Source organism: Carettochelys insculpta, chromosome 24 (genome assembly GCF_033958435.1).
Source record: "Carettochelys insculpta isolate YL-2023 chromosome 24, ASM3395843v1, whole genome shotgun sequence".
In the NCBI taxonomy this organism is placed as follows: Eukaryota; Metazoa; Chordata; order Testudines; family Carettochelyidae; genus Carettochelys; species Carettochelys insculpta.
Window position 1 is genome coordinate 8,863,122 of NC_134160.1, and position 23,271 is coordinate 8,886,392.

Genomic DNA, 23,271 nt, shown 5'->3' on the forward strand with positions numbered 1-23,271 from the left:
CCAACAACAGTAGTATTGTACACTGCAAATGTATACGGTGTTTGTTGTATGTGTTTGTATTTACTTTCACTATACTGTACTTATGGAAAACATAACTAAAATTTACTTGTGGTTAAAATGCCAGTCATCTGAAAGTTCTGGAAGATAGAATGCCAGATACAAAATAGTTCACTGTACTAATCTTTGACGCTAGTTACCAATGGAATGACCAAGAGATAAATAAATATACAGCAAACAAAGAGGACTGTGAATTTACCCACTTCCTTCTTTAGATACATCTTAAAATTAGTGCATCATGTTGTACATGCTGCTGCTTGGGTCTCTGATTTATCTCCCTTCTCTTGTCTCATTATTACCAGCTTTATTCAATAACATTACGTTACTCAACTGGCTACACAACACTTCATAAATTCTCCAAATCCTGTCCCAGCATACCAGCAGCCCTGCATAAATCATGGGGGGAATGCTACTGATTTCCCAATCCTGGTCAGGACCCTACAGGGGTAATAGGATCTTGTGGTGCACAGATGCTACAGTGAAGGAGCACTAGAAATGCTTGTTTAGATTTGCTGTTATAGTCACGCTGGTCCGAGGATATTACGAGTATTTACCCCACCTTGTGTCTTTACAGATAAATAGGAATAAGTGGCCTGGGCACACTCCAAGGGACATCATGTTGCTTCCTTCGCTTGGCTTCTCACCATTATCTGGGCATCTCCAGCCTTAGACTGGGCCTGACTCCCCTCATACTCTGTGCCTCCAAAGATCTGGAGGGTTCCCTCAGCACCAGCATTGACCTCTGCTGGGCATCCAGGGATACAGTGACCACATACTGGGCTTTCCAGGACCTGGTCCCTTTCTGGAGCCTCCTTTCCACGTCTGGAAGTCAGATTTTTCAAATAAGGGGAAATCTCTCTTTTGTTGTTGTTGTTGTTTTTCGCAGAGTACACAAGCTGTGGCTCAGAAGGCTCCTGGCCTGATCTCCCTCCCAGCTGGGCTCTCCCCTTCGTCTGCAGCTGATCGGCCCATTCCCCTGCAAGCCTCAGCCAGTAGTTCCTGTCTGCACGGGCCTCTGCTGCCTGCTCGCGCCCCGGCTGCTGCAGAGAGAGGCTGACTGACAGCTGTCAGTCGCTGCCTCTCGGGCTCGCACCAGGGTGACAGGGAGCAACGCTGTCCCAACCAGAGAGTCCCCTCCCCGCCGCCACACAAGTAACCCCCAGTTTCCCCTCCCCCACAGGGCCCGCTCCTTGGGCCCTGGAACTGTGGTAGCCCCAGGCTGGCAGGTTCCCTCAGCCCCGGCGTCGAGCTCCCCTGGTGAGCATGAGCAGCTCGCCCCTGGCACCGACAGCGCTGTTGCCCGCGTCCTGCTGACTAGGCACAGTGCTCCCAACGCGCCTGCACCGGCCACCCCAGCCGCAAAATTAAACCCAACTCCGGTCAGGAGAGTTGGCAACCTCGGCTCTGGAAGCAGCAACAGCAAGCGTATGCCTCCTGGGGGCAGGGCCACCTTGCGCCAGGCCTATTGCCATTGGCCAAGCACTTGCCACTCGTCCCATGGCCCAACAGGCGGAGCTCGGTAACCTCTGATTGGCCAGGTGCTGGTTCCCTTCCCATTCTGATTGGTCTCTTGTACTCCTGTGTCCCCCTTTTGGTCCAACGGCTGCCAAGGGCTGAGGCACAGCCTTCTCTGTTCAGCGATTGGGCGGCTCAGCTGCCATTCTTTGGTTTTTTCGCTTCTCGCTCGTTGCTCCCGCTTGTCCCTCAGTCACTCTAGGGGCGGGACTACGGGGCGTGCAGGGAAGGTCCGTGACGGGCGAGACAGAGCTGAACAAAAGCTCTGTCCTCTCTTGCATTTGGGTGCTGGGATTTCTCTTTCGAGTTCCTGGTGGCCTATTAGTCGGCGAGACTCTCAATCAAAGCGTGGGGTTTGATTAGACTGTCAGTCAAAGAAAATAATCCCTCTTTTTGTCCGTTACCGAATAGATAATGTCCCGCCCACTCTATTACTCTCTGATTGGTCAACTTTGCTATCACTCCGAATATGGTTTTCGTGACTGGTACAATAGCGTGGGTGGGCGGGTTGAGAACAAAGTCCCTTCAAGGCATTGGCGGGTGTGCTGTCAACTCACCCTTCTTTCTCTCTTCGAGACGTCACTCACAATTTGGGCGGGCCTGAGACCAGAACGTCGTGGAAGGGGTGGGACGACCTTTTTGATCGGCCCTCTGGCCCGTCCGTCCGACCTTCGCTGTCGTTGATTGGTTTCATTTCCCGTCCATCCCCTTCGGTCCTCTTCGGATTGGAGGTGGTCGGCATAGGCGGGGCGGGGCGCGGCGTCTGCGCGCGGGGACGCGGTGGGGAGGGACGGACCTGAAATTATTTTTATTTCTTTGTTTCTAAGGGGGGGAGGGGGAAAAAAGCGGAAAAAAAAAACTGCCCAACCTCGAATGGTGGCGCCGTGAGCCGGGCGGGCCCGAGCGAGCGCGAGGCGGGGGCGCGCGGGACCGGGCCGGGGGCGGCGGGGGCCGGGAGGATGAAGCGGCGGAGCGCGGACTGCAGCAAACTCCGGCGGCCGCTGAAGCGGAACCGCATCACCGAGGGCATCTACGGCAGGTACGGGCCGGACTCCCGCTCTCCTCCCCCGGGATCCCTCCCCTGCCCCGGCAGCAGGACCCGGCTCTCACCGGCCGCGGCGCCGCTCTCTCGCTCCCCCTCCCCTCGGGATCCCGGCCTGTCAGGGGCTGCCCCTCCCCCTGGCGGCGCGCTCCCCACCCACCGGAGGGACGCGGCCTGTCAGGGCGGAACACCCCCCTCCCGCAGTCCGGCTCCTGTCGCCGCCTAGTCGCGGGGGAGTTGGGCCCCTGCTGGCGCGGCAGTCGCCGCTAGGCCGCACTCTGGGCCCAGGGGGTTGGCTGCCCGGTGCCGAGCCCGAAGGACTCCGCCTCTCACCCCCGCCCTCCTTCAGTGTCATCTCCCTTCAGGGCCCCTCTTTCCCTACTGTCTGTGCCCAGGGGTTCCCGCCTCCCGCTCCCGCACGTTGTTCCTCCCCCAGCAACACACGTTGTCACCTCGGAGCCCCCATTGCCTCTGTAGGGGGCTCGTCTCGCGCTCACCTCCCTGGCACATTGCCTCCTATTCTAGCCACGCTTCTCCCCTCTTCTCCCTTCTTCAGGCCATCTCTGTCTCGTCCCGTTGTCCCCCCTACCCACTCTCCACGCACCCCGTGCCTCTTCTCAGAGGTGCCTTTCCCCTCGTCTTGCCCAGGGTCTGAACCCCCTTCTCAACAACTGCCTGCCTGGGACCTTTACCCTCCTCCTGCTCTTTTTTACAGACTTAGTTCAGATGCTGTTTTGTTTTTGCCTACTGGTTTCCCCACCCTATCCTTTTTGTATAAATCGGGGTGAGAGTGGTTGGGATGGGTGGGAGCTGCTGGCCAAGGTCCTGTTGATGCTAATTGAAGGAAGCAACTTGGGGAACATTTGTTCCGAGATTTTTACTTTTTCCCCCATATTTAGCTTTCTCAAACATTCCATGATGTAGAAAGGGGATTAGCATCATGGGCACAAATTAGGGGCTAACACAGTCAGAAATAGTAGTTGGGGAGAGTTCTCCACATCCTTCAAGAGAGTACTCAACATGCAGAGCAGAATACATAATGTGATTTCAAAAGGTATGACAGCATGAATTTGCGTGAGTGTGAGTGGCATTATGAATGCAAAGTTTTGGGGGACAGCAGCATCTCACGTGATCAAGCTTAAAGAGTTAGGTTTTATATAAGGGATGAAACCTCTGCTAGAAAGAAGTGATACTGGCACATCATTTAGTATGATGATTTTATATTCTGAAGTTCACAGGACTTTTAAAGAAGCATTTGGAAGAGTAAATTTGCTTATTTTAATTAGAATTAGTGTAAATTATCTATAAAGGGACATGGTTAATTTAAAACATAATTCAGCATGGAATCTTACAAGGTACACCTAAGTTTAGCGTAACTGGAGAAGATGAGAGAAATATTTGTTGACTTTGTGGTTTTGACTTTTTGGTTTGTGGCTTTTATAGCCAGTTTCATTGTTTTTCCTGTTGTGTTTTTCACAATAGAGATGATAGCTATTTTTAAAATGTGAGAAAGTGTGGTTGGGTTAAAAAAATGGTAGCAACCTCTGATGCAGTCCATGACATTGACCCTTATCTCTTTTTTTTAAATTTGCTAGACTACAAGTTCATGTGTCCCTTTAAACTCAGAGTTTTTTGGTGGTAAATGTGGGACATAAATTAAAACAAGAGCAAGAAAATCTCAAATTGAAAGATCTGTTGATTGTTTTACTGTAAACATTAACATTTTGGCTTGTGTTTACGTGCTAGACATATTATTTAACAGAACTGTGAATAGATAGTTAAGTACTATCAATACATTTGGGCAAAAATTGAATGGCTATAAAATTTGACTAAAGAGCATTAGAGATTTTGATGCTTGGGAGTAACTGATGGACTTTCTCTTTTTGTGAGTGAAGGCACTGTCAGGAGGAAATTTTTGCTCATGATCGTTCTCATCTCCCCCTCTGCCTCTCCTCTTATGTATTGGTGCCCCTTCCATCCTGGCAAGGGTGTGTTTACCCTTTCCTGATATAACCCTCGTATGCTGAAGAACTGTATCTCCACGGAACTTTTTTTGCGTTTAAAAATTCCCCAACATTGTGGAGCTGCACGACTAATAGAAAATATTGGAGCGTTTTTCATATGAAGTCATATGTCATTACTGCCCGGAGTAAATCTAGATGAGTTGGTGGTAAAATATGCCAGCAGTTGCCAGCACCTGCCATGTTAGAACTTCTGGCCCTGGAGCTGAAGTAGTGAGAAACTTCAAGAAAAAGACTTGCTAAACAAATAAAGGTCAATAATTTGGTCAAGAAGAGTTTTGAACGTGCTTGTGTTCCATGAAACTGCATATCTTAACTTATTAAATAAAATGGCAATAGTAAGAGTATCTGTGTTACTTAAAGATGGCAAATGTATCGGACTTTTACATGATGTCAAATAACTGCGTTCATTGGCATATTCTAGAAGGTACACTTAAAAAATCTTTTTTGAACATCTGTTTTGGTAAAAATATGCTTTAATTTAAAGAATATTTTAAAGACCACAATTAATGTAAAGTATGCTTTGAGTATTAAACTTAGTAGCTTCCATAGAGGGCAAGATACAATCAACCAAAGCCCTAACCAGTTAGGAGGAAATAATGTTTTTGAGCTAGTAAGATAGGTGTGTCAAATTCAGGTATGCAGTAATTACACATTTCTTGAATAAGAGTAATTTTGTTGTTGATAGTTCTGAAATGCTGATTATCAAAAAGTATGAGCTGTGATAATGTTTCATTTATATTTATAGTTCAGTTAAAGTATGTATGTGCAGTAGGTGGAAGATCTGAGCAAATGTGCATAATATCAAAATGAGCTTTGAAAAGTGAGCCAATTCATAGAGAACACTGATATAATGAAATTCCCACAGTTTTACTTAATTTCAATATGGAAATTGTAATTCTCATTGTAGTGATCTTCTGCTTAAAATTAACTTGTGTGAGTAATAATATCACTCTCAAAGTATACCTGTTTTATGTTTGGCTGGTATCTGAAATTCCTTTTCTATAAATTTTATTTACAAATTATATATTGGATAGTTTCTGAAACAATTTTTTTTTCAGAAAAGAACAGACTTATTACTAGTTTCTTCATTGGAGTCTTTTCTCCATTGTCTGTTGAGTGTCTTGTTCATGTCAAATTGACTGAAAATCTAAGAACAATGTTAATTACAGCAGAATAACAAAATAGTTTGGAAGTTGCGCAGTTTGGAAGTTACAAAGTAGTTAAACATTGGTGGCCAAACTGTGGTTTGTGAGCCACGCGTGGCTCTTTTATCACTGAAATGAGGCTCACGGAACCCCCCCCCCCAATTTCCACTTACTAGACTTAGGGCTGGGGGATCAGGAATTCTGCTTCTCAGTGGGATGGTGGCATAGGGTCTTCTGTCCAGCAGGGATGGGGGACTTCAAGCTTCTGATCAGCAGGTTACACCTGTTGTGGCCAAAGCTTTAGCTGGAGTGGATCTGAAGCCCTAAGACTGACAGGCCTCTGCCATGGGGCCGAAGCCCTGAATCCTAGCAGGTGTGCCCTAGCTCTTGCGCTTCTGAAGATTGTCAGGGTCAGTAACTACGGCCACCTCTGGTTTATAAGGTAATATTTAGGGGTAACAGTCTCTTGGAAAACAGTTTATATATATATATATATATATATATGTAAACCTTTCTAGAATCCTACAAGGATTTGTTTTTAAACTGAAATTCAGCATTTATTTACCTTCTCTTACATAAGAACTTTTTTTGAGGGGGGAAGAGGAGAATATCGGGGGGTGGTTGCTTTTTTAAAAAAATCAAACAATTGTGCTAGCTGCAGGTAGATCTTCAATACAGAGCATCACATTTCTTGTAGTAATTGTTTGGTTTTCATTTCATATTGACATCTTCTGTTTGTTAAAATTCAGGCAGCTTCCATGTATTATTCCAGAAAGAGGCAGGGTAAGTCATGTGGAATGTGTGAGGTTTTTGTTATCTAACTAACAAAAGATGCTTGAGATAGAATGCTCTTTCCTTATTTCTCAGCTCTTCTCTTGTCTCTCTTCCCTCCCATCTTTTTCAGTCTTAGTTCAATTCAGCATATGTTAGGAAAGAGAAGAGCAATACAGTGCTTAAAGGTCTAGAAAACATGACTTGTGGGGGGAAGACAGAAAGAGGTTTGTTTATGTTGGAAAAGAAAAGACTAAGAGGGAACTTGAATAGCAGCTTTCAAGTACCTAAAAGAGTGTTTCAAGGAGAAGGGAGAAGAATTATTCTCCTTAACCTCTGATGAAAGGAAGAAGCAATGAGATTAAATTGCGGCAAGGGAGGTTTAGGGTGGACATTAGGAAAAATTTCCCAACTGTCAGGGTGGTTAAGCACCAGAATAAGTTGTGTAGGGAGGATGTGGAATCTCTATCACTGGAGATACTTAAGAGCAGGTTAGATAGGCATCTGTCAGAGATCACCTAGATGGCACTTGGTCCTGCCATGACAGCAGAGGACTGGACTTGATGACCTCTCGCGATCCCTTCCAATTGTAGGGTTCTAGGTGCTATGTAAGTAGATTGTTGTGTGACTGAGCAGAGTTCTTAAACTTTCAAGATTTTTAAACAATATCCGTGACCCTCCAACAAAGGCAGTAATAATTGTACAATATCAGAGTGATAAATTAATAGGTTTTGTGGTTGCTGAAATAAGGCTTCCAAAGCTGATAGGTGAAACAAAGACCTTTGAATGCATCATGACTCTATTAAAAACAAAAACCTCTGTAATGCAATGTTGTCTCTATGGTCATAACTGGACATATGCCTAAGGCATTTTTTTCTTCGTTTTTTTATGACAAACAAGTGACATTTATGAGATTCCTGCTCACCTAAGTGCTCAGAGCAGTATTTTTGGTAAAGTGAAATTTATTCTTGTATGTAAAGGGAACACAGAAAGGGAGAAGAGGGCCACTACTGTTTATAAGGCAATTTTTTTCTTCAAATCTGTGTTGGGCTATGTCTACACCAGTTCAGCAACCCAAGATTTCTGCAAAGTTATTACTGAATTTAGCAATTGTTGCATACTACAAATATTTCTCCATTTGTTTCCTGTACATAGTTTAACCTCTCTGAGCTCATTTATAGGGCCCCTTACTGCGCACTTGAGTTTCTCTTGACGACCCACTTCTGCTGTGCTGTCTAACCTGAATGTAGTTGACTTTTATTAAAAATCTGTTTGTTGTTCACCTTCCACTAATAAGTGTCTGTATCTGTTAGACTGAATTCTGTAAGACAGGGAGTGATTCTATCTTCATATTTTTGAATGTGTCTTGCACTTTTTCATTTTCTTATTCCATTGGCATCTGAAGGCTTCCAACCAGTGTCAGGGACCCCCTGTTGCTAGGTGTTACAATGAACAAGCAGTGTTTGCCTATGGTTATTCCTAGGTTTGGTGGTTGAGCACTAATAATAAAACCTAACAATTAAATATCTGTGATGAAATTGGAGAAGGCTAGTCTAAAAATAAAATTAAGTATATGTCAAATGGAAAATTTTAAATACTTCAAAGGAAGGAATGTAAGCTAGTCCCTATGTTTGTTTTTATAAAGTTATTGCAGTAACCCAATATGTTATGGAAACATTCGGACAGGTATTTGATTTAAATATGGAATTTCATCTGGAATACATTTGAAGTTTTGTTAGAGATTTAATAGAAAATGATACTATTTCTCCTCCCAGTTTTCTGAATACGACATAGGGGTTAGAACTTATATGTACGTAACTTTCAGGTAGTTTAAGGCAGGTGTGGGGAGCCCAAACCCTCACTGGTGTGGTCCCCAACTGATTTGTCTATGGGTCAGTGGCCCCGACCCAAAAAGGGTTCCCCATACCTGCCTTAAACTACCTGAAAGTGAGGTACATAGATGTTCTAACTCCTCTGTCATATTCAGAAGATACCAGCCCCAGAGCCTTGGGAGCAGGGCCAAAAATGAGGGGTTCATTGTTGGATGGGGCTGCTAGGAGGTGGGTTTGGGGCATGAGGTCTGGGCAGTAGTGGGGTGCAGGAGCAGGATGGGGGTCTGGGTGAGAGGAGGTGCTGGAGCACACTGAGGATTTGGGTTCTGGAAGGGAGGAATCGGTGGGAGTGTGGGATCTGGGAGGGAGGACATAAGAGCAGGGTAAGATTGGGAAGCCTGAGTGGGAGGGTGGCTGCAAGAGTGGATCTTGGTAGGAGGAGGGTGCAAAAGTGGTCAAGGGATGTAGGGTCTGGGTGATGGGGATGCAGCTTACCTGGGCAGAGCTCCTGGATACAAATAGCTCTGTGCTGTCCTCCCACCCACTGCTCCAGTCGGCCCACCGCTTGTCCAACCTAGCCTGAAAGGTTTGGGGCTCCTCACCCTGCCACTGGTCAAAGGCTTGGGGCTCCTCTCTCCAGCATCAGGGTCCAGACGCAGGAAAGCCACAAGCTGGAGGTTCCCCACCCCTGGTTTAAGGTGTTGCTTGGAAGCTGTATACCTTTTAGTGACTAAAGACTGAGGAGTTGGAACTATTAAAATTTGGTGGTTCTCATCTCTCTCCAGTGAATGGTTTTCATTTTTACAGATGATGTGGAGTCCCAAAATCAGCATATCTTTGGCAACAGGAAAGGAATTTTTCTGCATAATTACTTGTAGAACAGACCATCAGAAATGACAAATCATAATTTACATGTGAAAATGTAAACTTCCTGTCTCATTAACTACATACTGTTTTTACATGAAAACTTGTGAAATATTTTTACTTAACTAATTAGTTTCAACATTTAAGGACTTTAAAATACAGAATTTGTGATATGTAACTATACAGTGCTTTTTTCAATGTTCATTCTGTGTATGAAGTCAGCTCTTTTGGGCCTCAGTCTTTCAAGAAAGATGCATTTATGTCTCTTTGAGCTGGTTACCTCTTGTGCTTTTTGTCTCTTCCCCAGTTTTCAACATTTGCTGTCCTGGCTCTTCCATTCCATTCTTTCTTTTCTGCTTTCCTCCCTCTTCCTTTTTTCTCATTTAATAGGCCGTGTCTACACTAGCCCAAAATTTCAAAATGTCCGTTTTGAAGATTACTAATGAAGCAGTGAAATACATATTCAGTGCCTCATTAGCATGCAGGTGGCTGCGGCACTTCAAAATTGCCACAGCTTGCTGCTGCATGGCTCGTCCAGACAGAGGTCCTTTTCGAAAGGACCCCTGGAACCTATCTGCTGATAGGAATAAAGGGATTTCAAAACTGGTGGGGTCCTTTCGAAAAGGACTCCTGTCTGGATGAGCTGCGCGGCAGTGAGCTGCGTCAATTTCGAAGTGCCGTGGCTGCCCGCATGCTAATTAGGCGCTGAATATGTATTTCAGTGCTTCATTGGTAATCTTCAAAATGGCCATTTGCGTGGCCATTTCGAAGTTTTGGACTAGTGTAGATGTAGCTATATGGTTCTTTTACAATTTGAAGCTACTTCAGGCCACAATTAAGTGCTGTGTAGTGTGGCATGCTGGCTGGCAGCTTTGTGCTTGTGTACTGCAGTTGAAGCTGCAGATGCCAATGGTGCAGTCTCACAATTTAAAGTGATCATTACTTCTGAAGTGTTGTGATAACCTGGATAGGCTAGGACTCCATCAGTACTACATGCAGGAGAGAGAGTTCCCTGCTGTACTGCAGGATTAACGGGACATTTCAAAAGAATTTCACTACAATTTAAATATACTATGTTTCTTTCTGGTCAACTTTCTAGAGAACATAAGAGCGGCCATACTGGGTCAGATGAAAGGTCCATCTAGCCCAGTATCCTGTCTGCCAACAGTAGCAAATGCCAGATGCCCCAGAGGAGGTGAACCGAAGACAGTGATTAAGTGGTTTGTCTCCTGCCATCCATCTCCCACCTTCAACAAAAGGCTAGTCACCATACCTTACCCCTTGCTAATAGCCATCTGTGGACCTAACCTCCAAATATTTATCGAGCTCTTTTTTAAACTCTGTTAGAGTCCTGGCCTTCAGAGCATCCTCTGGTAAGGAGTTCCACAGGTTGACTGTGCACTGCGTGAAGAAAAACTTTCTTTTATTAGTTTTGAACCTGCTACCCATTAATTCCCTTTGGTGTCCTCTAGTTCTTAGCACTTGCTAAGAAGCACTTGCTCCTTTACTTTTCCATAAAATACAGTCAAAGTCTGCATGTCCATTTTAAAAATTACCCATTGACAGTATTTTACAATCTTTCTTGAGTGGATCAGGTCTTTTCCCCTTTGTACCATGCATATATTATAGTCTTCTTTTTTAATCAAAGTATCCAAGCTTTTTTTCTTTTAACTTGCTGTTTCTTGGCTTTTTATTAGTCCTCCAAGTCCTCATTCTTACTTTATTGCTGATACTGCTCATTATATCCCTACTTAATCATGTTGACACTTGATACCAGTTTTATAGCTGGTTTAGATTTGAGATGAATTCCAAATGCAGTTTCTACAATTGGCTTAAATTCCACTTCAGCTGACTTTCCTTTTATATCATAGAATTCCAATCAACTTTGCCTAATGCATTTTATATGCATTCAGTGCTGTCCTTTTTTAAATACCATACATTGCCCTCAAGAACAGGCATTTTCCTGGGCTGCCAGCCAAATGAATGCTTAGCAGGATATGTGTATGTCTGAAATCTTCAAATGATCTGTGGGAGCTCCACATGTGAGGTGAGGACAATATGTACCTCAGAATGTCCAGTGCTTTTGTGTTGCTTTTCTTGGTGATGATCGTTTTTTATATACATATAAAACATTCACTGGAGTCTGTCTTCTACATAACTTCTGATTCGATTTAAAACCAACTGTTAAGCATTTGACTATGCTGGCAGCTCAAAAACTATAAAAAGGTACATTCTAACTCAAAGAATATGGTCTCTCTTTAGGCTATTTTAATCCATAATGATTCTTCCCAATGATGATTCAATGTAGCACTTTTTAATGATCTTACCTTAACAGAAGAACATTTTCTATTCACTCCTCTCAAAATGCCCTGGAGGTCTGTTAGAAATCAATACTACTACCTTTTTTTTTTTTTTTACCTTAAAGCCAAGTCGCAAATATAATTTGGCTTAAATTCAAATGTTGTACTATGCGAACCCTAATAGTACAGGTGGTATTGCTTTCCTCTGAATGTTTCTCTCATTCTGCACACATTGCATATCCACTTCCTGCTTTACTTTTACCTGCTTTTTTTAGTTTGGTATTTTCAGCTGAGTTGTTTTGTGAGTATTACTATGTGGTATTTACAATAATTTACTCAGCCAAATGCATGTCAACAGTTCAGGCATAGTATGATGTTTGCTTCCAGAATTTCTGTAAAAGATGCATACCTTTACCATTTTAACTTCCCTTACTCTCGTTCTTCTTATACACAGATTTTTCTAGTAACAGAGAGGTTTTTCTATTTTTCTCTGTGTAATGCACTAATTTAGTATTAGGGCAAGTCCCTCTTTGGATTCTTCAGATCTCTCTTCCTTATTGTAAAATATTTTGTATATAAATTTCTGTTAACCTCCATCTGTTGACTTCATGTCGTGTGTATATTCTGTCCTGTTTTCTACTGTTTTCCTTCTGCTCACCCTGTTCCTCCCCATTCTGTACCCCTTCTCCCCAAAATCACCTTTGAACTTATAAAGCCTTTTTTTCATCTGAAATTCTCCTTTCGTATTCCCTAAATATCCAAAGTATTTTGGCTGGAATCAGCTAGACAGGCTTGAGATTTTGCTGACTGATTGTTTGAGCTCTAGTAATTCTGCATAGGTGCTACATGTCACCTCTTTGAAGCCTACCCCTGCATTTGGCACTTTGCCCATCTCAAGATGCCTTCCACTCCATTGTGTTATGTGAGTCAGACTGCAAAATGAAACATGCCATCAAGTCTGGTAGGATTCACTTTGCCACCTTTGGGACTCACAAATCATAAAGGAATAGATTGGAGCAGTGCAGCTTGCCACTGCTTTGGATTCTGTATGCGCTGCAGACTGTAAAATAACTTTTATCAATTATTTGAAAAAAGATTACCTTGTATCACACACACATGGAGTGGTGCAAATAGTAAGGGGAAAATAGTGAATGAGCAAATAAGGGAGCGCCTCTGGTATGTTGGAAGAAATGGAGAAGAATTGACTTTTTGTAAATAGTAAGGGAGAACAACAATGTGAGGTTTGAAGTGAAACTGCGTTTTCATTGTATGAGTATATTAGTATCCAACCTTTCCGGTACCCTGGTCAGCACTTACATCTTTTGTCTTTATCCCCTTTGGTCTTCCACTCTACAGTCAGACCTTATCCCTCTTTTATAGGGAAAGCCTTTACCTGGCCAGTTGTTGGGCAGATCACTAAATTTAGCTTTTTGTATGATATTTAATTTTCTGGTATGTTGTATGTGAAATGCTGGATAATTATCTACAACCAATTTGAGCATGCAGGGTTTTTCTCTTTTATACTAAAAACTAACTTGGGAAATTAAAATGGGTGAAGTGTGATACACCTGAGTCTTTCTCATATGGAGGGACTGACAAGGTTAAAGAGCATTTTTCTTTGCAATAAATATTATCTGTAAGTGAGGATACTGACAACAGCAGCTGTCAAAATTGCAGAGATATGTGGATGTGCTTAGAAAGATCAATGAATATGAGAGTTTCATAGATAATAAATGGCTGATACAATTAAAACAGCTGGTATTGCTTTGGTGTCTGGCAAAATGAGCATATTGGAGGTGAGGCACATTAGGGACAGTGGCTAAATAACAAAGAGAGACTATAAGGAAGAATAGTGTCCAGAAAATATCAGGGCTTGAAGAGTACAAAGTTTAAGGCAATGGAGAGGAATACTACAAAACCAAGGAAAGAAGATGAGCAATTGAGAAATATTGTTAGTAACTCCATCATGGAAAATTATTTAATTAATTTTTGCCACAAGGAACAAGCTAACAATTGTGATTAGACTACCAAAACAAAGAGATCTTAGTATATTGTTTCTAATAGAGCTGAAGGTTACATGTACATCCACAGGTATTTGAAATATTTAAAGCGTATATGCACACCAGCATTGGGGATGGTGCTGCTTGTCTACTTAGCCCCTCAAATTTGGATGACAAAACTGTTAAGTAGACAGTAGAATTTGTTGGGAATAGTAAGTATAGGTTCAGCCTACCTAGGTAGAACCACTGCATGCAAGGGTTTTGGTACTCTCTTCTTAGCCTTAAGGATCACTGCCAACTAAGTGAAAGAAATCACCAGCATCAAAAACAGAATTAGTTTCCTGTTAGTTTTTAGCTCCCACGTAGGATCATCAGAATGTGTATTTGTGTGTGTGATCTGTGTGTTCGTCTTATCTGATGAAGCTCTTAATTATCATGAGTTTCTTGCATAACAACAGACATCTGAACAAATTGACTTTTTAATATTGGTGTGAGTAACCTTATTAAACATGTTACATTGTAAGTGGTTATCTTGAAAAGATGGGGAGAGTCCGCATGAGTTAAGAGTTTAATGGCTGTATTCCAAAGCTGTGCATAAGAAAGTTTTAACTCCAAGACACACTAAATAATTACAAGATTTGCATTATACTTAGCAAAGCTAACTTGTTAGAACATGTGTCCATTACTATGGACTTCAGCTGCAGAAAAGTGCACACTGTGTCAAATGTCTTTGTTTCCCAAACGTGCTATTATGGGGCAGTCAGGTACATTTGCACTCATGATAGATAATGACATAAAAATATCTTCCTTCACTGAAAAATAAAATTGTCTAGGTATATGGAATTCTCAAATAACACACCTAACCTGGGTAATTAAGTTTGTATCCACACTGCACATACATGTCATTTGTTCCCATCCCCCACCTAACCCCAAGTGCAATGTGTGCTCGCCATCTTGGTTTTTTAGTTTAGTAGTGGTGATAGCATCTGCATGAAGGTTCTTAGTTGTTGGATCTACTTATGTGTAAATCCAGTGGTGTATTCAGAACTGACATGGATGGAATCTGCTTCCCAGGGACATGACATTTAAAGATTCTATTACAAAACTGTAGAACCTGTCCAAAATCATACCTAAGTAGTGTTGCAGAGGTTCTTTGTCATGGAGGATCTTTGTACAGGTCCTGTGTCAAAGACTGAATTTAACCCCAGAGTAATACAACATAGTGTACAACTAAAACTCACCTTACCGCACAATTAAAAAAAAAAAGAAAGTTAAAGTTATAAGGTTTATGTGGTCATGCTACTGTTTTGCTGTACTCTGAGGGCATTATTTGAGTGCAACGCTGTTGACAATGCTGCAACCACCTAAGAAGTGCTAGGACGTTAAACTAGGGCAGGGGTGAGCAAACTTTTTACATTAGACCCCATTTTTCATCCCTACAATTAGCGGCCCCCCTCTGGCATGTCTAATGTAATCCCAAGTGATAGAAAGTTTGGTTATGTTCATAGGAAAAAAAAAATACCCTTTTGGCTTGTGTAAGAAAATAAATATGTAGACTATAAAAACAAATTAATCAGTATATAGCTGTGAATACACATACATAAAACACGTGTAACATATTTCAATATTTTTGATTGAATGAGTTTGAGACCCAGCAGCCAATAGTGCTGCATCCCCCTTACGAAATTTCATGCGCCCTGAGGGAACCCATCCCTCACTTTGCTCACCCCTGACTTAGGCAGCTAACATTTATTAGGATAATTTTAAAATTGTATTTGAAATATATGCAAATATTTTCATTCTTTTGTGTAAGCGTTTCAACCACAGACACAGGAAAATGTTTTTGAAATTGTATTATAAAAATATTATTTTAAAAGCAGAGTAACATTGCAAATGACTTAGTCTAGGAATGTTTCAGATGATGAAACTTTTTACCTCATGCATCGTAGATTTCTTATATGTATTAATTTCTTTGAATGGGACTAGTCAGAGTGGCTACATCTACACTACAGCAACCTATTGACAGAAGTGACTGTCAGAAGAGGTCTACTGGCAAAACTTCTGTCAATAGATTGTATCTACACATAAAAGCAGATCGAAAGAGCAATCCTCTCCATCAACAGAGAGCAGTCAGACTGCCTGGCACTCTTGACAGAATGGCTGACCAGAAGGTCTGCAACCAGGGCTTCCTGGTGAACCGGCAGGCCTGTCTGTCAACAGAAGGGTCCCACAGCATCTACACTGTACTTTTGTCGACAGAAGCATTATTCCTCAATGCAGAGGGGAATAACGCTGTCAGGGAAAGTGCTCTGTTTTGTCGAGACTCTGTCAACAAAATGCCTTTTGTGTGTAGACGGTCCCAGTTTTGTCAACAGAACTCTGTAGTGTAGACACGGCCTGTGAGTAGAGGTTTCAAAACCTGGCTTTTAGTAAATAATCTAGTAACACATTAGGTGAGAGGGAATACCAGCTGTTCCCTCTCTCTCCAAGTAGAATGGAGTGAAACAGAGAGACCGTGAGGGTTCACACATGTCACTTTTGCATCCCATATAATCATGTAACTTAACCGAGTGAACCCAACCATTACAAGAAATTAAGGTGGAGGTGTGGTATTTTCGCAGTCTTAAATCTTGGTGTCTGACCTAATTTGCATAGATTGTGTATTCCAGTGAAGCATCATACAATGTACATAGCTGTTTCTGACCTCTTTCACTTCAATTCTTGTACACCCCAATATTCCTTTTGTAACATGTATTACTGGAGTATCTTTTCTGTGCGCTATGAATGAGTCTATACATCTCTGCATTCATGTAAAAGGGGAGGAAATATATAATGTATTTATTTGTATAGTGCCAGCTGAGTGCCAGGCACTTCACGGACAAGTGTGAACCTATAGGTTAGGGAATCTGATTACTGCTTATGTGTTTGCAAACTAGCATTTCCTACCAATACCTCTCTAATTGCTTCTAAAATATATTAGCACTCTCAAAACAAAAAGCAGTCAAGTAACACTTTAAAGACTAGCAAAATAATTTGTTAGGTGAGCTTTCGTGGGACAGACCCACTTCTTCAGACCATAGCCATACCAGAACAGACTCAATATTTAAGGCACAGAGAACCGAAAACAGTAATCAAGGAGGACAAATCAGAAAAAAAAAGATCAAGGTGAGCAAATCGGGGGGTGAGGGGGAGGAAGGTCAAGAATTAGATTAAGCCAAGTATGCAGACGAGCCCTTGTAGTGACTCAGAAAGTTCACATCCTGGTTCAAACCGCCGTATTAGCACTCTGTTTCCACACCCCCAGCCAATAGGGTACTGTCCCGCCACAGTTCACCTGCCTCTCTGGGTGCGTGAGGCTTAAGGTTCCTGAACCTGACAAGTGACTGAAATTTGGGCACCAGGCAAACCAATAAGAAAATCAACAAGAAATGAGAAACATCAACAATTTAAGCTTGCTTGCTGGAATGTGCGGACCATGCTGACCGGCTTGACTGAAGATCTTCAGGCCATCAGTGACACCCGCAAGACTGCTGTCATCAACGAGGAACTGAAGAGGCTCAGAGTTGATATCGCACTGCAAGAGATGCGACTCACAGATTCGGGATCTCTAAAGGAAAAGGACTACACCTTTTTCTGGCAGGGTAAAGCCCAAGAAGAACCCAGAGAGCATGGTGTTGGCTTTGCTGTCAGAAACACCCTTCTACAAATGGTTGATTTAGTCATGGGCGGATCAGAAAGACTTCTTCGGATCACACTTCAAACTTGCGCCGGTCCTGTCCACCTGATCAGTGCTTATGCTCCAACCCTGTACGCCACACCAGAAGTAAAAGACAAGTGCTATGACGTGCTTAGTGCTGCTGTAGCGCAAATACCTGCTCGTGAACAACTGTACATCTTGGGTGACTTCAATGCAAGAGTTGGAGCTGATTGGGCCTCATGGCCTTCCTGCTTAGGACACTTCCATGTGGGAAAAATGAATGACAATGGACAGCGTCTCCTTGAACTGTGCTCATACCACAATCTGTGCATCACACACACATACTTCCAAACGAAGCCACAGCACAGAGTGTCATGGAGACACCCACGCTCGAAGCACTGGCATCAACTAGATGTGGTCATCGCTAGGCGTAATAACCTCAAAAACGTCCTTCTGACACGCAGCTATCATAGTGCTGACTATGATACAGATCACTCGCTAGTTTGCTCCAAGCTCAAGCTGAGACCCAAGAAGATGTACTGCTCTAAACCTGCTGGAAGGCCCCACATTGACGCCAGAAAGACAGCAAACTCGGAGAAAGCTGAAAAGTTCAGAGAGACCCTCCAGGAACATCTGCGCAGCGGCCCTGAGGATGCCGATGCGACATCCAAATGGCAACATCTGAGGGATACAGTTTACAACACAGCCTTGTCGGTGTTTGGAGGAAGAGCTAGAAACACGAACGACTGGTTTGAAGCTAACTCCGATGAGATGATTCCAGTCATTGAAAAGAAGCGCACTGCACTCCTGGAGTACAAACGCTCACCGAGCCAGAGTACCCAGCAAGCACTTAGAGAGGCCAGAAGAACAGTACAGGAGACAGCCAGGTGCTGTGCCAACAACCACTGGCTCCAGCTATGCAGCAGCATCCAGACCTGTGCCAACTTTGGTAATCTCAGAGGAATGTATGAGGGTATGAGGAAGGCATTAGGACCCACCCAGAACAAGATGGCACCTCTGAAATCCAAATCTGGTGAAGTCATCGCTGACAAAGCCAAACAGATGGAGCGCTGGGTTGAGCACTACTCCGAGCTGTACTCACGTGAGAACGTTGTGGTTGACGCAGCCCTCGATGCCATCGAGCTCCTACCAGTAATGGACGAACTGGATCAAGAACCGACTGTGGATGAACTGAAGAGAGCCATCGACAGCATTGCAGCAGGAAAGGCCCCTGGTCAGGGTGATATACCACCAGAGGTAATCAAATGTGCCGCGGACACACTCCTGGAACCCCTACATGAGCTACTGTTCCTGTGCTGGAAAGAGGGTGAGGTTCCACAGGATATGCGCAATGCTAACGTTGTATAAGAACAAAGGAGACAGAAGCGACTGCAACAACTACCGTGGAATCTCCCTCCTAAGCGTCACTGGTAAACTGTTCGCTCGCGTCATCCTTGGCAGACTCCAGAAGATTGCTGAGAGGGTGTACCCCAAATCGCAGTGCAGATTCCGCGCAGAGAGGTCTACCGTTGACATGGTCTTCTCTCTAAGGCAGCTGCAGGAGAAGTGCAGGGAGCAGAGAAAGCCACTCTACATAGCCTTCATCGACCTGACCAAGGCCTTTGACTTGGTCAGCAGGATGGTCTGTTCAAACTGCTCCACAAGATAGGCTGTCCTCCACGGTTACTCAAGATGATCCAGTCGTTCCACGAAGACATGAGAGGAGCCATCCAATATGACAGCGCATTATTGGATGCTTTCAGAATCAGGAGCGGCGTCAAACAAGGATGCGTGCTTGCTCCGACATTGTTTGGGATCTTCTTCGCACTCCTCCTGAAGCATGCCTTTGGATCTACAACAGAGGGCATCTTGCTGCACACAAGATCTGATGGGAAACTGTTTAACCTTGCAAGGCTGAAAGCTAAGTCTAAGGTGCGAGAAGTCCTCATCAGAGACATGCTGTTCGCAGACGATGCTGCTGTCGTGTCTCACACAGAAGACCAGCTTCAGAAACTACTGGATCAGTTCTCCAAAGCGTACAAGGACTTCGGGCTTACCATCAGCCTAAAGAAGATAAACGTACTCAGTCAGGATGTTGCTGAATCCCCATCAGTCAGCATTGACAACTATACGTTAGAGGTCGTCCACGAGTTCGTTTACCTCGGGTCCACCATCACTGACACCCTGTCGTTGGACACTGAGCTAAATAGGAGGATTGGAAAAGCAGCCACAACTCTGTCCAGACTCGGCAAGAGAGTGTGGAATAACAACAAGCTGTACACTCACACCAAAATGCAAGTCTACAGAGCCTGCATCCTCAGCACCCTCCTTTATGGCAGCGAGACTTGGACCCTGTATGCCCGCCACAAAAAGAGGCTGAACGTCTTCCACTTGCGCTGCCTCAGGCGCATCCTTGGAATATCATGGAAAGACAGAGTGACCAACACCGCCGTCCTCGAGCAAGCTGGAATCCCAACCATGCATACCCTCCTCAGGCAGCATCGACTCCGCTGGCTTGGCCACGTCCACAGGATGAATGATGGAAGGATTCCAAAAGACATCCTGTATGGTGAGCTAGCCTCTGGCAAAAGACCTCCCAGTTGCACTACAAAGATGTCTGCAAGAGAGACCTCAGAGAGGTAGACATCGATCTGGACAACTGGGAAGAACTAGCAGACGACCGCAGCAGATGGAGGCAGGGGTTACACAAGGGCCTTCAGAAGGGCGAGATGAAGATCAGACAGCTAGCAGAGGAGAAGCGAGCACACAGAAAGCACAATAAGGACTTGCCAGACACCCACTACATCTGCAAGAGATGCAGCAAGGACTGTCACTCTCATGTGGGTCTTCATAGTCAAATAGATGCTGTAAATGAAGTCCTCAGTTGAAACTTTAAAGGGCGCGATCCATAGTCTATGCAGACTGAAGGATGCCTCCACACCACAGTCATTCCATGGCTGCATAAATATGGAACTTCAGCATTGCTGTTTAAAGAATTATTTAAATAGTTTTGGGTTAGAGGTTTCTGAGATGCATGGAGGGTTGGTTTGTTAAAATAGTTGTTAATGGAGGCCATCCAGAGAATTATCTTTGGTGCACATAGCAAAAAAGGTGTGCAATTGCTCAGCAATTAGCCCAGTGAAAACCCTAGGTGGTGCTTTTCTCTAGACAAGAATAATTGTCAGAGAACTGGCAAGTGATAATGGCTTCTCTTTCTGTGATAATTTGCTTCATCACTCTGAGATAAGAACCTTTTTGAATTTTAATGAAATGGAAAGAAGTGATCTACTTGATAGGAAAGAAGCTCATTACTTTCCACCACTAACTCTTCAGGGCTAACAGATATTCAGGTGCTAGAGAACTTCTGCTTAGGTGTAAATTTGCTCTTCACACAAGCTTTCTTTTCTGTATCTTTTACGAAGGCTTATGTAAACTTCTCAGATAATATGAATGGCTCTGCACTGTACAGAAACCTGACAGTCCTATGCAACATCACACACGCTAATTCTTGGCAGTTTGTAGGTAGACTTCACAGGGCAAAGTTCCATTGAGCTTGATGGTCCTGTGATACAAAGATAACTGCTTGAGGATATTTTGGGAGAGCCACTCTTTTTGGTAAAAAAAAAAAAAAAAAAAAGGATGTTTATATTATGTATATTTACACAAACACCTTGTTGCACAAGTTCACACAATGCAGTGAGAGGTCATATTTTTGAGATAATGGAGCTCTGATTTTCATTACTTCTGGTACTTGCCATGTTTCTTTTGGCCAGCTTCATTGATGTAGCAGAACATATTAACTAATGTTGGGGTTCAGCAATATTTTTTGATGGAGGGCTACTCCAAGAATTTGGTAAGTGGTCAAGCACCACACTCTTTGATTATATTAATGCAGGAGGTGTGGGGACTGGGATGGAGGTTGAGGGCAGAAGGGAGCTTGGGGTAGGGGACTAGAATGAGGAGGAGGTGTGGGGTGAAAGAGGGTATTGTGATCTGGGGAAGAGCATTTGGGTGTGTGGCGCAGGCGGTATGGGTATAGGAGATGATTCTGACCTGGGAGACTGTAGAGGGGTGTAGGATCTGGGAGGGGATTGTTCTGGGGTGGCATTAGCAGGCAAAATTTCCTCTTTCTTCCAGGCTTGCATCACTCAGAGAAGCACATGGTCCCTGCAACTTATTTGCTTTGAGTGGCCTCCAGGGGTGCGCCAGGCAGGGAGCCTGCCTGAATCTTCCAGTGGGCCACAGCATGGTGGCAGCCCCTGATTAATGTGATAACTCTTGTAATAATGACCTGAATAAATATTGAGTAGTCTCTGAACAGCTTGTCTCAAAATCTTCTGAGATCTCTTTTGTCCAATGGTTGAAGTGTTGGATTGAGAGTTGGGCTATTTGGTTTCTTTTTCTGGCTCTTCCAAAGCCTTTGTGATCTTAGATCACTTGTATCTCCATATTCCCATTTTTAAAAATCAATCTCTTTACTTTAAAGCAAGGTTGGAGAAACTATGGTCCATGGGCCCAGTCCAGCCCCCAGTTTACATTGATCCATCCCGCAGTGAGGCTTCCCCCTGCAGCAGCTCTACGGAGAGAGTCTCTGAGCCCTCGGCACCCTTGCCCCACGGGACTGGAGCACAAAGGGAGTCCCTGTAACCTGTGCTCTTGTGCAGCTGCTTAGGAGAGATTCAAACTCTGAACAGCTAGTTAGCAGAGCACCCACAACTAGGCTTTTTATTTCTACTGGTGATGCACGTTTGCCTGTGCCTCAGTGTACATAAAATTATTCTGCACTTGGGTGGAAAAAAATCAGGTGGAAAAGATTAGAGGGAACATTGCCCACACCCTGAGTTATGTGGGCCAAGTGAAGCGTATTTTGCTTCTCACTTGTGGGTGGCTGCTGACAGATTTTTGGTGGGTCAGTGACCCTGCACCAAGAAAGTTCCCCCCCTCGGTGCTTAAAAGAGTATTATGAGACACAATAGGCATCTGTATTAATTCTTTTTTTGTTTTTGAAGTTGTATGATGTCATGTGAGCTCTAAGTTGCTAGCATTATAAAAGTGTGTGTGCTTGAGGGAGAGAACTAAACTTCTGTAGCTCTTACGTTGGGAGAACACAGAAAATTACATGACCTTTGTAAATTAATATGGATACAAATTAGAAAAAATTGGAACCTTTCAGCCATGACCACATGAATTTGAATAGTCAACCAGCTGCTTACAAAACTTTATTTAAAAAAAAATAAGATCATGCTCAAGAAAGAGGTTGCCATAAAGCATTTTGTAACAGCAATAAAAGTTGTGTTTTGCCACTTTGTAAAAACAAAAATTCAAAAGCATTTTGTGTAATTTTTAGAGACTCCATTAACCCAAGTCAGCTTGTGTTTGAACAAATGTCTGTTTACTTACATAGGTGATAATGTTATATATGGAGATATACCTGTCTCATAGAGCTGGAAGGGACCTTGAGAGGTCATTGAGTCCAGTCCCCTGCACTCACAGCAGGACCCATACCATCCCTGACAGTTTTTTAATCTATTTGCCCCAAATCCCTAAATGCCACCCCCCACCTCTACCCCACCAAGGATTAATCTCCCAATGCTCAACCTACTGAGCTATCCCTCCCATTACACGAAAGCTATTCTGAGAAGAAAAGTATATAGTACATTTTTTTTTATCAGCACAATATTGTCTTTTGTCATTCCACTCTTAACTGCAAGTTCTCAAATTAATATCAGTTGTCTGTCTTCTTTACAGTACATTTCTGTACCTGAAATTCCTGGTGGTGTGGGCACTAGTATTGCTGGCAGATTTTGTCCTGGAGTTCCGATTTGAATATCTGTGGCCATTTTGGCTTTTCATCAGGAGTGTTTACGATTCGTTCAGATACCAGGGATTGGTAAGTGTAACAGAAAACATTTAAAAATTAATTTTCTGGTTCTGATAGCGACTATGGTAGGGTTGCAACGTTCTCGAGGATTCCATGTTGAGAACTGTTGCGAATGTTGAATTTCGTGGGTAGGGCAGGTAGCT

The 23,271-nt window shown here is 43.5% G+C and overlaps 1 protein-coding gene across 1 annotated transcript in view; it reads left to right on the forward strand.

The window, feature by feature from the left end:
- Positions 1-2,525: 2,525 nt before the first annotated feature.
- Positions 2,526-23,271, forward strand: part of MACO1 (macoilin 1) — a 58,549-nt gene continuing 37,803 nt past the window's right edge. Inside the window, exons 1-2 of the mRNA XM_074976166.1 lie at positions 2,526-2,611; positions 22,996-23,137. Of these exons, the coding sequence (XP_074832267.1) occupies positions 2,532-2,611; positions 22,996-23,137 (222 nt within the window). The 5' untranslated portion in view covers positions 2,526-2,531. The remainder of the gene's footprint in view (positions 2,612-22,995; positions 23,138-23,271) is intronic.